Below are 12,639 nucleotides of genomic sequence, written 5' to 3' on the forward strand. Positions count from 1 at the left end.
ACGCATGTTCCGCGCTTAGCTACTCATTTGGTATTGTTAAGTGGACAAAAACAGATATAGAAGCTCTTCAGCGAAAAGTGCGAACACACCTCACAAAGGCACAAAAACACCATCCTAAAAGTGCAGTAGAAAGAACAACATTACCACGGAATCTAGGAGGAAGAGGACTTATGGATATAGGTGAGCAATTAGATAAACAAATTGCTAATTTAAGAACTTATTTTCAGATGCAGGCTGAGACATCTACTCTACATCGCGCTATCTGCGCAGTAGATGACACAACACCGATCAAACTGAGGGAACCAGAAATGCGCATTAACCACCTTACTAAGGACGAAAAAGTGCGCGCCTGGATGGGTAAACCTCTGCACGGGCGACATCCCAATGAGGTCAGCCAAGACTATGTCGACAATATAGCGTCGAACTACTGGTTGACATCAGGAAAGATGTTCCCTGAAACGGAGGGTTCATTACTGGCCATTCAGGATCAGGTTATACCAACCAGAAATTACCTGAAATATATCATCAAAGACCCTCAGGTTCAAAACGACAGATGCCGATATGGATGTCAAGCCCAAGAAACCATCCAACATCTTACAGGGGGCTGCCAGGCATTTGCTGCAACTGAATACAAGGAACGGCATGATGCAGTAGCAAAAATCCTTCATCAAGAGATAGCTATCAAGCTGGGACTTCTCCAAACAGACCATCTCCCGTATTATCAATACGTCCCTGAGAGTATGCTTGAGGATGGCAACTACAAGCTATACTGGGACCGCACTGTGCTCACAGACCAAACAGTGGCACATAATAGACCAGATCTCGTACTAGTTAATAAATTAACAAGACAAACAACACTAATTGATGTGGCGATACCTAACAACAATAATCTACGTAGTAAATTTACTGAAAAGATCGCCAAATACAGAGATCTAGAAATTCAAATACGAAGGCAATGGAGAATGCAAAGTACCCAGACGATACCGATTATTATTTCTACTACTGGAGTCATTCCGAAGACCCTCCTCGAAAGCATAAAAAAGCTGGGTCTGAATGAACATCTTTATAAGACCATGCAGAAAGCTGTACTACTCGCGACGGCCAGATGCGTACGAAAATTTCTGGGAGATACACCTGCATTCCAAGTCACCTAGGGCTCGATAACATGGAAAGAGTCCCACCAGAGCTCAATCCTTTTGATACCGTAGATATCTGGGATGAGTCAATTTTCCCCTTAGAGGGAGTGTGAGCCGTATGGCTAAATCTGTTAATAATAATAATAATTTTTCAATGAAAATGGCCAATTTTCAACCATGAATGACTCAAAAAGTATTGAGTTTTCAAAAAAATATATAGAACTGTTTTTGCTTAGAATTAGGTTCTCTAGCTAATTCCGTGGTTATTTTAACCAAAAAATGTTCCACCCCCGAAAAGGGGTGGGAACCACCCCCAAGATAAAAGCGTATATCGGAATTGGGTAGACTTTGTTTCCTGATCTATTCCTTACCTACTCTGAAAATATTAAGTAAATCGATGTAGCAGGATGGAATTCGGAGCCAAATATCCACATTGACTGCCCTACAACGAATTGCGCCAAAAACTAAACGTTTGTGTAGGAGGACTCCAGACGCGTGTAAAAGTGTATACTTCATATCTGGGAAATTCGAATTTTTAAGTTATAGGGCTCATAAGTGGGATCAAATCTATTTCCTATGGAAAAAAACGGTTTCCATTCCGGTAAAATCCCGGGTTCCGGGTAAAATCCATTTCAAACTCATTAAATCCTCCAATATCTTCAGATATCATATTTGACCTTGGCTGCATCAGATACTACTTCGTCGCCTTAATACTATAACTTGATAACTCGAAATTAGTAGTTTTGAGATAAACGGGTTTAAAGATTTTAAAGATATTTGTGCTGCTACCATGATGTTGGTAAATATGGAATTCACTCTGCGGCTCTAAAATGTTGTTCCTTAACTTTTTGGCAACTGATCTATTTAGGAATATGGTGTAAATTTGTTTTCCAATATGGAAAAAAACATGAAAAATTAAAGTTATCAACTTTTAGCACTACCATAATGTTAACATTTGGTAATGTCGCATGTTGTGCTAAGTCGCATATAAGTGAACTTTTTAACACAACTAATATTTTAAACATTATTTTGTTGAAAATTAGCCCTCTGCCATGGGGGTTGCCAGATCTGCTAACAATTCTCTAATTCTTGCATTAAAATGAACCGAATAAACAGATAGCAATTATGTGGTAAGTTCAATGGTTTCAGAGAAACACGTGCTAAAACTAGATAACTCGAGTTATCTAGTTATAGCATTCAGTGTATGTCGCATTCACGATTATTTCGATTAAATAATAGCTTGATAACTTATCTTGTCAAGTTTTAGCACTGAATATTAGTGGCATTTGAGTTTTATCAACTTTTGTCAATCATAAATAAATGCTTAACCCGTTTGAAGTGAGCTATCAAGTTTTTACACAATATAGAGGCAAATAAAATACATCTTGTGAACTAGTTATCTCAAAAACGTCAATTTTGGAGTTATCAAGTTATAGTACCTTTTAAACGCGTGTTTGCGGATCAAAATTGGTTAAACCGCTTTATTTAAGTTATCGAGCTCCAAAATTTACCCCAATTTGCCCTGAAAAATGTAATCTTATGCTTGTTGCTTCAATGGAAATCGTTAGATTCATTTTTATGATGCTAAGTCACAAATTTATAGTTTTCATAGTATTAGATCGAAATAAAAGAAACAAATAATAACTTTAAAGACCAAGTTACATCATTGTCAATAGAATGTTTGCGTTAAAAAATACTTACGGCGACGACATACGAACGATAGATTTTTGAAAAATATTGAACACATGTTTTTCATTTTTTCATTCAGAAGTATTCTATTAATAATTCGAAATAATGTCTCGATTACTTCTTTTTGTATAATGAATTCTAAGGGCCTAGCCGGGTAAGATGATGAAAAATGCCCTCAACTCGATTCGAATTGCATATAGGTCAACGTTTAGCACATATAGAGAAACTCACTTTCTGAAATTTTTAGCCCCCTAGGTGGTCACGTGACCCACCTAGAGCCTAATTAGGCTGTAAGTTTCAAGAGGTTCTGTCCGAAAAAATTTTGTTTTTTATTTTTTGGCGGGAAATTCAAATTTTAGGACGATTTTAAAATTTTAAATGAATATAAAAAATAACTAAGACATTCGTTCTCACGAAAAAAATTTATAACGTGTATTTTTGTATAATGTTTCACCCTGAATTTTTTCAGATTTTTATAATTGGTGAAACGTACTTTTAAAAATAAAAAACCGCAATTTTTCGCTTTTGGTAAAATTTTATACAGGGTGTTTAAAAAAGGTCACACAGTCACTAGTACAGGTAAAAAACTAAAAAATAATTGGGGTTTGCTTAATAAAAAAATTTTTGTAGAGTCATCCATTTTTAGGATACAGGGCATTGAAGAAAACAAAATTTTCCACATTTTTACTATTTTGCCGAAACTACTGGCAACATTGTAATAAAATTTGGCAGGTTTTAAGAGGTAGTTATTGTTCATTTTTTCGCATACGATTAAGCATTTTATATTCATCATTGGCGCGCATACGGGTAATGGTCTGAATTTTTAAAGAAAAATAGATAGTACGCCACTGACATATTTCAAATTAACTATCATTTTTGAATTCCTCGTTCAATTTGTGACGTCCTCCTACGAACGTTTCATAATAATATTTTATAATAATCAACTATTTCCAATGGGAAATAAGCCACAATTTTACCATTGAAAATCGTTAATTATAAAAATGCCACAAGGAAATAGCTTCAGAACAACAATAATATTTTATATTCTACTGTGTATCACTTTTAAAAACGTTTTTAAGTAAATTGCTCATTAGCCTAATTGTGCTGTTGTAGTCTTCGCATGTTTTTGCATTTAATTTTTTTTTTGTATAATATGTGTTTACGAAAGTCGACTTACACCAGCTTTGGAGGATTTTTCCAGTTTCATATATTTTGTTAAATACAGAATAAGCCAAATAAAAACGGAACATACGCAGTTAATACAGTGTATCGGAACTACGTTTGAAATAGTCTACCAATATAAAATTTTGACAAACATAATTCATAGCAACTCAACTACCTGTCTCCTTTTAGGCTAAAGCTACGACCAGACAAGCGACAATTTACGGCGCAATAAGAGCTGTAAAATGAAGCGCGAAAATGGGTCCTGGTAAGAAGGATCTGGGTCAAATTTGTAGCTCATCTAACCACAACAATGACCGAAACACTGTAATTACATCTCACGACACGCCGTAATTTACATCCCCATCTGGTCATGCTTTTTACTGCCGCTTCATTTTACTGCTCTTACGGCGCTGTAACAGCAGTAAATAGAAGCGGCAATAACTGCAGTAAAAAGCATGGCCAGACGGGGATGTAAATTACGGCGTGTCGCGAGATGTAAATACAGTGTTTTGGTCGTGGTTGTGGCTAGATGAGCTACAAATTTGGACCTAGGTCCATTTGTTTGCGACACGACGCTGAAGATGGACCCGTTCGATATTGCTTCGCGATATTTTACAGCTCAGTCTGGCCATCCACTACACTCGCCGCGTGACCAATTTTCGCGCTTCATTTTACTGCTCTTATGGCGACGTAAATTGTCGCTTGTCTGGCCGTAGCCTTAGCCTAAAAGAATACAGGTAGTTGAGTTGCTATGATTTATGTGTGTCAAACTTTTATATTAGTCGACTATTTCAAACGTAGTTCCGATACACTGTATTAACTGCATATGTTCCGTTTTTATTTGGCTTATTCTGTATAGTTATCCATTTTATTCCGTTTACCAGTTTCTGTTTATAAGCTATATTTATTATAGTTTTGTTAATATGTATTATTAACGAATATCTTTAATTAACAACATTTTCTTTTTAAGGTACTGTACAGTTTGAAATTAGAATAGAGAATGAGCTTACGGGTATTGTAACAAGTGACTTACCATTGAGCAATTGGAACAACAGAAGTCCTACAAAGAGCCAAAGCAGTGTGACTGGAGAAACAAATAGTGAATGCGGATTAATAGGTTACTGCATTAACGGAATCAAAAAGACTATTTCATTCTATGCCAAGGATTGCTGTGTTAAGCAAGTTCCAAGAGTTGGGGATAAAGTAAGTATTATAAATATTTTTTAAGGAAGTACAGTGTTATGAGTCGTTTTAAAAGTTTCGTCTGGTTAACATACATCAAGAAATGTTATCATTAATAAAGCGGGATATTCCTATAACCGGTACTCTAATAAGCGGGTTCGACTGTATATCATTTGATTATTCGAACTCAAATTTAACAACAGTTTGCTGTCTCTTTTAGTGTAGCTTGTAATACTTACAAGTTATAGTGCACCATATCTTATTACAGGCTTTCAACATCCCGGTTTTCTTTTTTTCTCTTCCATTGTTTGATTGCCTATAGTAGAACCTAAGAAATACAGGTTTTTACTTGTTTTTAATATCCATTTTCCATTGTGCTTTTTATTTTACCTCTTTATTCCATATGTTCTTCTTAAGTGGATTGGAAATCTACATGTACGGAATTCTTTATTCATAGATGGCCTGAATAATTGAGTGGAAGTCATATTAAACCACCCCCTTAAATTTGCGCAACACTGCGCTTGTCGTTTATTTTTCCTTCCATTATTAGTCGTAGCATTACATATTTGGTTTTCATAATGTTGCAGGGTTTAAAATTTTAAACCTAACATCAGCATCAAAGTGAAGTCTGTTTTTATTTCCATAGGTTCAGTTTAATATCAATCAAGTTAAAAGAAATAAAGAATTTATTGCAACAGATGTGGAAGTTATACAACCAGCTGTACAAACAAATGGAATTAAGCACAGCATCTCTAGAACCTCTACAGGGCCACTTTACCAAGGATTCATTGCTGCATTAAAAGATGGTTTTGGATTTATAGAAACTATACAACATGACAAGGAGGTTTTCTTCCATTTTAGGTAATTATCATAAAAGAAATTGCACGTGTAATAAAGTTAGCATTACTTTTAATCGACTTTGAATGTATGTATTAGGTGATTCTTCACATAATTTCTCTCTTTTAATTCGTGCGTATGTAATTCCTATCATTCATGGATTAATTCCTTACAGGCTTTTCTTTTTTCTTTAGTAAGTAAGAAAGGCGGCTCATTTTAAGTTTTATTAACGGCCATATACACAAGTATCAGGTTATGTTTTTTACTTTTCTGTCTTCCAATTAAACTTTTTCCTTATATTCTAAGTTGAGTTTTCTTCAGTTAAATTCGCTCTAATTGTCTTACTTTTGCGACTTTAACGAAATAGATGTTTTTCATGTAGATAATACCTGTTGCTCTGTTACAATTTGCTACCACACCTCTTCTGCTGCGTCTGTAGTTTTTTCTTCTATTCTATATGTAGCTGGTGGCATATATCCCTATTATGTTACCGGTCAAACCCGATTTCAGGACAAACTAGTTTGGTCTAGGCCTTTGGTTTATCCTGATATAAATACACACACTTCAGGCCAAACTAGTTTGTCCTGGTATAATAAAGACTCACACTTCAGGATAAACTAGTACGGCCTAGTCTAAACGAATTTAGCCGAGTTGAAAGTAATTTCGCGAACATGTAAGGACATTTACAAGCGGGGAATTCCCAAATCACGTCCCAACAGGGTTGGCAAAAAAAATTATATATCGATATATTGTATCATATGATACATCGAATGAAGATGTTGATATATGCTATAAATGGATATATTCTTGTATAATTAAATAACATAAAAAATAATAAATTAAATGATGAGGTTTTCTCCAAAAATTAAAAGAAAAGATACACTTATGAATAAAATCGAGTAAGTCCGGATTAATATTGTTTTCACCGATTTTGAAAAAATGTGAAAACGTTTAATTATCCACATCCGTCCGTCCGTCCGTCTGTCTGTCTGTCCGTGAACCCAACTCTTCCGTCATTATACCAGGTAGAATGACAAATGAGGTGTCAAATGAAAGCTTATAATCCAAGAATGGTACTAAAGGTGAGAAATTTGATCTAGGCTGTCTGTCCGTCCGACCGCGAATATAACTCATTATTATTGTTTGATTGTTACGAATAATTATAATTTTAATAAAATTGATTATTTTTCCAAGAACAAAGTATTTTATTCAATTTATTATTTATATTAAGCCGTACTAGTTCGCTGAATTACTTTATTCTTCTTGGCTTATCCCCATTATGAGTTTGCCGTTTTCGTCTTCCATGGCACTCTATTCTCCCAGTCGTCATCTCTGAGGTCTCTATCTATCATAGCATTTCCTATGTGAGTTTTCCATCTCACAGCAGGTCTTTATCGCCGTCTCCCTCCCCGCGGGTCCCGGTCCAGTAATCTTTTCGGCCACCTGTACTCCGGCATTCTTTGTGCATGTCCGTTTCAGGGCTCTACTTTTACTACCACAACTTTTTTGTAATTGAGCATTCTACTTCTATTCTGTTTCATATTTCCTCTGTTCTTATTCTATCCTACATGGTAATTTGTAGACACCTTCTCATAAACTCTAATTCAACTGTTCGTATTTTATTGTGTATTATTGTTGCCACTGGCCATTCTTCCGTTCTTGTAGGGTAATATTCCCTGAAAACTCCTTTTTTATTTTCTTTAGTTAGAGTGTTCTTCCATCACTCCGTGGCTTGTTTTCCCCGTACTATTTTCAGTCGTATATCTTTCATAAAAGGGCCATCTCGGTTTATCATTTACCCTAAATACTTAAAAGTCTTATAACTCTTAATAGTGCCTTCTAATCTAAAATATCGTTTAAATCAGCAGCCAATCTGTAATCAATGATGTACTTTCGACTAGATTAAATTGGTTTAGACTAGGCTAAACTAGTTTATCCTGATATAAAAACATACACTTCAGGATAAACTAGTTTGGCCTGAAGTGTGCGTCTTTATATCAGGATAAACTAGTTTGTCCCGAAGTATGTGTATTTATATCAGGATAAACTAGTTTGGCCTAGGACAAACTAGTTTGGCCTAGGCCATACTAGTTTATCCTAACGCGCTTAGGCCAAACTAGTTTGTTCTGAAATCGGGTTTGACCGGTAACATATACATAATTGTTACATGTATTGTACTATCGTTTATTCGCATGTACTAGTACACTCACGTGTACTAACACATGCACTGAATGTAAACATTAGTTGACAGCGATGTCGTCATCGGCAACATAAGAGATGGCTATTTCTGTTCAGGTTTTGAATATTTTTGGATAACAGTTCTCTACTTGTATAATCGCGTAAATTATTTATTTATTTAATTAATAGGATTATTTTTTCACTAACTATGTATTCGCTGACTACAGTAATTTATATACTATACAATAAAATCTAATAATCGAGAAAAGAGACAAAGTGATAACGTGATCTTAATAATATACTGTTATTATGGAACAAGTAGATACGTTTTGAATACCTTTAACAACTGTAATCTTTGTTTACATGCACTGCATGTCTTATTTGAATTTAGTGTAGGTCATGATTTATTTTTTTTATCCTGTAGTTATACTTTTTTATCTCTATTTTAGTAACTGTTTTGTACTTGTGAGGTTGTGTTCGCAAAATATGCATGAATCAAGTAGATCACAAGCTCATGCGAACTACTTAATTCTCCTCGCCAATTTCTGTCAATCATGTCTTCTTTTCCTCTACCTTTCTTTCCCTCAGCTTCTATCCATAACTCCGTAGCTATGTAACGTACCGAATTTTTGATCAGTTAAGTAGCCCCGTTAAAAATCCAGTATTACAGCATCTTTTCTTTTCGTCATAATTATCTATCTACTGTCTCTAAACAAACTAGGCATCCGTTGTACTTCTTCCTGACGTAAACCAAAACTTTTCTTTTCATATCGCTGTCTATCTCCTTAACACATTCGCGACCAACCTATTTTTAGTCTGTCCAGTCAAACTGATTTTGGTTATACATGAAAGAAACATGCCAAATCCACCATTTTTGGAGAGGAGTATTATGATTGAACAAGGATTATAAAAAAAATTGTTTTGGATAATGTCACACATATGTGACACTGGTTTATATTAATAAAAATTTGAACATAACCCAAGTGTCACAAATATGTGACATAAACATTTTTAGCTACTACATTATAAAAAATCATTTATTTATTTAACATTAACAAAACTAAAAATTACTTTCAATAAAAAATTTAAAAAAAAAATAAAAGTTTAATTGTCTTTTCTGTGCCACTCAGCAAAACAGGGTGTACCACATAACCCAATGGGCTGTCCATCACTCCTCTTACATTCCTGGCATGTGTACCAGGTGACAGCCCTTTTCTTGGGTACACTGCACTGTCGACATCTTTCCGCTTATTTTATTTTTTCAAGTTGTGTGCCGCAACAACTTTTTTCTGCTTGGCCGTTCTGTTTGTCCCAATAAATGTTTGATCACTTCCTCTCTAAACTGAAGGTACGACATTCTTGTTTTCTTTGACGTGTTCCTATTTTTATTCAACAACCAGTTGCCATTCCACATGCAAATATCTAGTAAGTGAAAGAAAACTTTGATGTACCATCTCAAAGTTTTTCGTGGTGTGCCATAATATGAAGTCATCTGGTCAATTCTGTCAATTCCCGACATAAAGGAATTGTAGTCACGTATCATTACTGGCTTCAACTTTTTCTGGCCTCTACGATTTTCAACTTCAACCATTTCGGAACCATACTTGGATGAAATCATTATTACATCTCTCTTATCTTTCCATTTTAATACTGTGATTGGACCTCTTCTTTGCCATACGACTTCTCCTTTCTTTAATTTTTTTGTAATAACACTCTTTGGGTTACTTTTTCATTATTCCATTTCTCTTATCTTTCCATTTTAATACTGTGATTGGACCTCTTCTTTGCCATACGACGTCTCTTTTCTTTAATTTTTTTGTAATAACACTCTTTGGGTTACTTTTTCTATTTTTTCTTAATGTTCCACAAACGTAGGTCTTCTTTTCATGTAAAAACTTGGAAAGCTCATAACTGTTGTAATAATTGTCCATGTAGATAGTGTGCCCCTTCTCTAAATATTCAGTAACAAGCCTGTGAACTACTTCAAACGCATGCCCATTTTCATTTACTACTGTCCCCTTGCCGCTGTAGATTAGGAAATTTAGTAAAAATCCATCAGAGCTAGTAATCTCATAAATTTTTATTCCATATTTACTAGTTTTTTTCGGCATATACTGTCGGAATATTAACCGCCCTCTCCACAGTAAGAGGGCTTCGTCAAGACTTTAGTTCTCTCCTGGATAGTAAACTTTAGAGATATTATTTATAATAGGACTCGTAACGTTTTTAATTTTGTGAAGTCGATCTTGAACTTCTACGTCTTCCGGCTTGTAAAAACAAATATTTTGAAGAATAGCTTCAAACCTTGATCTGGGCATAGTTTTTCCAAATATTTAAAAGTGATATAGTGGATCTGTGCTCCAGTATAAACGTTAGGAGGGAAGTTAAATGTTTCCCATTAATATGCAGAGACCCAAAAAAATGTTTAAGTCGTCAATATTTATATCTATCCGCGTCTTAAAAAGGAATATTTTTTTTAAATTAGGGTTTTCTTTACGTGAAGCAGCTCTGTGATTTGTCCACTCTACGATTTTTATCAAAAGCTCTTCATCAAATAGTAATGAAAAATATTGTATAGGTGTTGCATCAACAGGAATTTCTACTTTTATATCTTTTTGTTCAGTAAACTGATGTATCTCAATATCTTCCTCTACATATCAAGCCAGTCCGCCTCATCATTTTCTTGTACCACATTTGCATCATTCGCTTCGCCCTCATCATTACTCAACTCACCGCCTTAATTGCTCGACTCTCCCCCATCATTGCTAGTATCCTCAGTCTCTGCTCCAGAATGAGAAGGAGAATATTCACTTCCACTAGACTAAAATATTTCATCATTATGGTCCTCCTCGAATTCATATTCAATATTTTCGGCATTTCTGTACTCACTAACTTCCCTACTAGCCATCTCGGCCTCTAATTGAAGGTCTCGTGTACCTACTTAGATGTCGTTTTGACATTGTTAATACGTCTGAAACAAATAATAAGGTATTACACCGTGTATAAATAAGTTACATTGTTATATTACCTTTCTAAATTATACACAATAACGATACTTTTCGTATTCGACGTTTACATAAATTTATAGGTAATTTCTTCTTTTTTTAAACGTCCAAATCACAACCCAGCCATAGCGTGTGAAAGAAGGATTGTTCAGGTGGACTGTGGCCAAATTTAGACCCGCTGTGATAAACCGTGGTAAAATTATTTTACATTTTATCGCGTAAGTTCGGTGTCACACATATGTGTCAGCAGTTCTTACGAAAACTTCACCGTCACACATCTGTGACGGTTGGTCGCGAAATCTCCGCTTTATAGTTGTCCTCCAACTTTTCATTGTGTGCGACATTAGCTATATCATTCTATAGTTCTTTTCTTACAGTCGTGAATGCCCCTTTGTCTTTATACAGTGTTACCATTACGCTCTCCCTCCATGCATTTGGCATCTTTTTCCTCTCATATACTCTACTTATCATTTCATGAGGTCCTACTTCCTCATCATTATTATTCATCTTATTTAAAGCCTCGACAATATCTTGTTATCCCCGATATTACATTCTTATTTGGGGTCCGCATCGTCTGTCTCCTCTGGTATGGTTTATTTAACAACTTTCTAAAATACTCACACCATCTTTTCGTTATTTCAATATCGGACACTCTTCCATCCGTACTCTTAATCTGCCGCACGTGAGTCGAGTCCTTTTATGACTTGTCTCTTGTCCATCAGCCATAGAAAGTTTTTTCCTCGGACTCTTTCAGCACTCTACTGTGGAAGACTTTTGCCAAATCCTTATGCTTTAACTTCCACCACTTTACTTTTTGAAGTCCTACTTGCTTTCCTTTCCGTCTTTCCTTTGTCTGCGTATCCACTATCACCGATCGGTGTTGACTAGCTACACACTCACCCTTTATCACTTTACAGCTGCCTTCTTCTACAAAACACAAAATCTATCTGACTTTTCCTCATCCTAATATAACAGAAACAGCATAATATTCAATAAATTTGTACAAATCTGAAATATACTCTCTGGCCAAACTAACGGCCCACCTGGTGTTTCTTTCAATTTGCAGAAATTGTTAACCTTGGTCCACATTTTATGAAAGATATGGTGAAAACCACCTTTGAGGGAAACTAAACATCCCTTTATCAAGGGATGCTTAGCAAATCCAGTGTATAAAAATCTTGGAAGAAAATTCAAATAAACATAATTTTAAAAATCATAGTCTAATTTTCAAAAAAAAATTGAGTATTAATAATGGGTGCCGCCTCCTCTTGGTCTTAGGACTTCTTGGAGCAGCTTCGGCAATCCATTCATGATGTCAAGGATATCAGATTGGGGGATATTGTGCCACTCCTCTACCGCAGCTGTGTTGGGTTTTTCGAAGGATGTAGGTTCTGAAATATGGTAAAGGGATGCTATCATACGATTTCGGGAGACAGGTTCATACACCC

At 35.3% G+C, this 12,639-nt stretch overlaps 1 protein-coding gene across 2 annotated transcripts in view; it reads left to right on the forward strand.

The window, feature by feature from the left end:
- LOC126889823 (cold shock domain-containing protein E1) overlaps positions 1–12,639 on the forward strand; it is a 193,313-nt gene that overhangs the window by 137,785 nt on the left and 42,889 nt on the right. For both annotated transcript variants that reach the window (XM_050658499.1, XM_050658500.1), the window contains exons 9-10: positions 4,960–5,192; positions 5,818–6,032. In XM_050658499.1, the coding sequence (XP_050514456.1) occupies positions 4,960–5,192; positions 5,818–6,032 (448 nt within the window). The remainder of the gene's footprint in view (positions 1–4,959; positions 5,193–5,817; positions 6,033–12,639) is intronic.

Source organism: Diabrotica virgifera, chromosome 8, assembly GCF_917563875.1.
Source record: "Diabrotica virgifera virgifera chromosome 8, PGI_DIABVI_V3a".
Classification (NCBI taxonomy): domain Eukaryota; kingdom Metazoa; phylum Arthropoda; class Insecta; order Coleoptera; family Chrysomelidae; genus Diabrotica; species Diabrotica virgifera.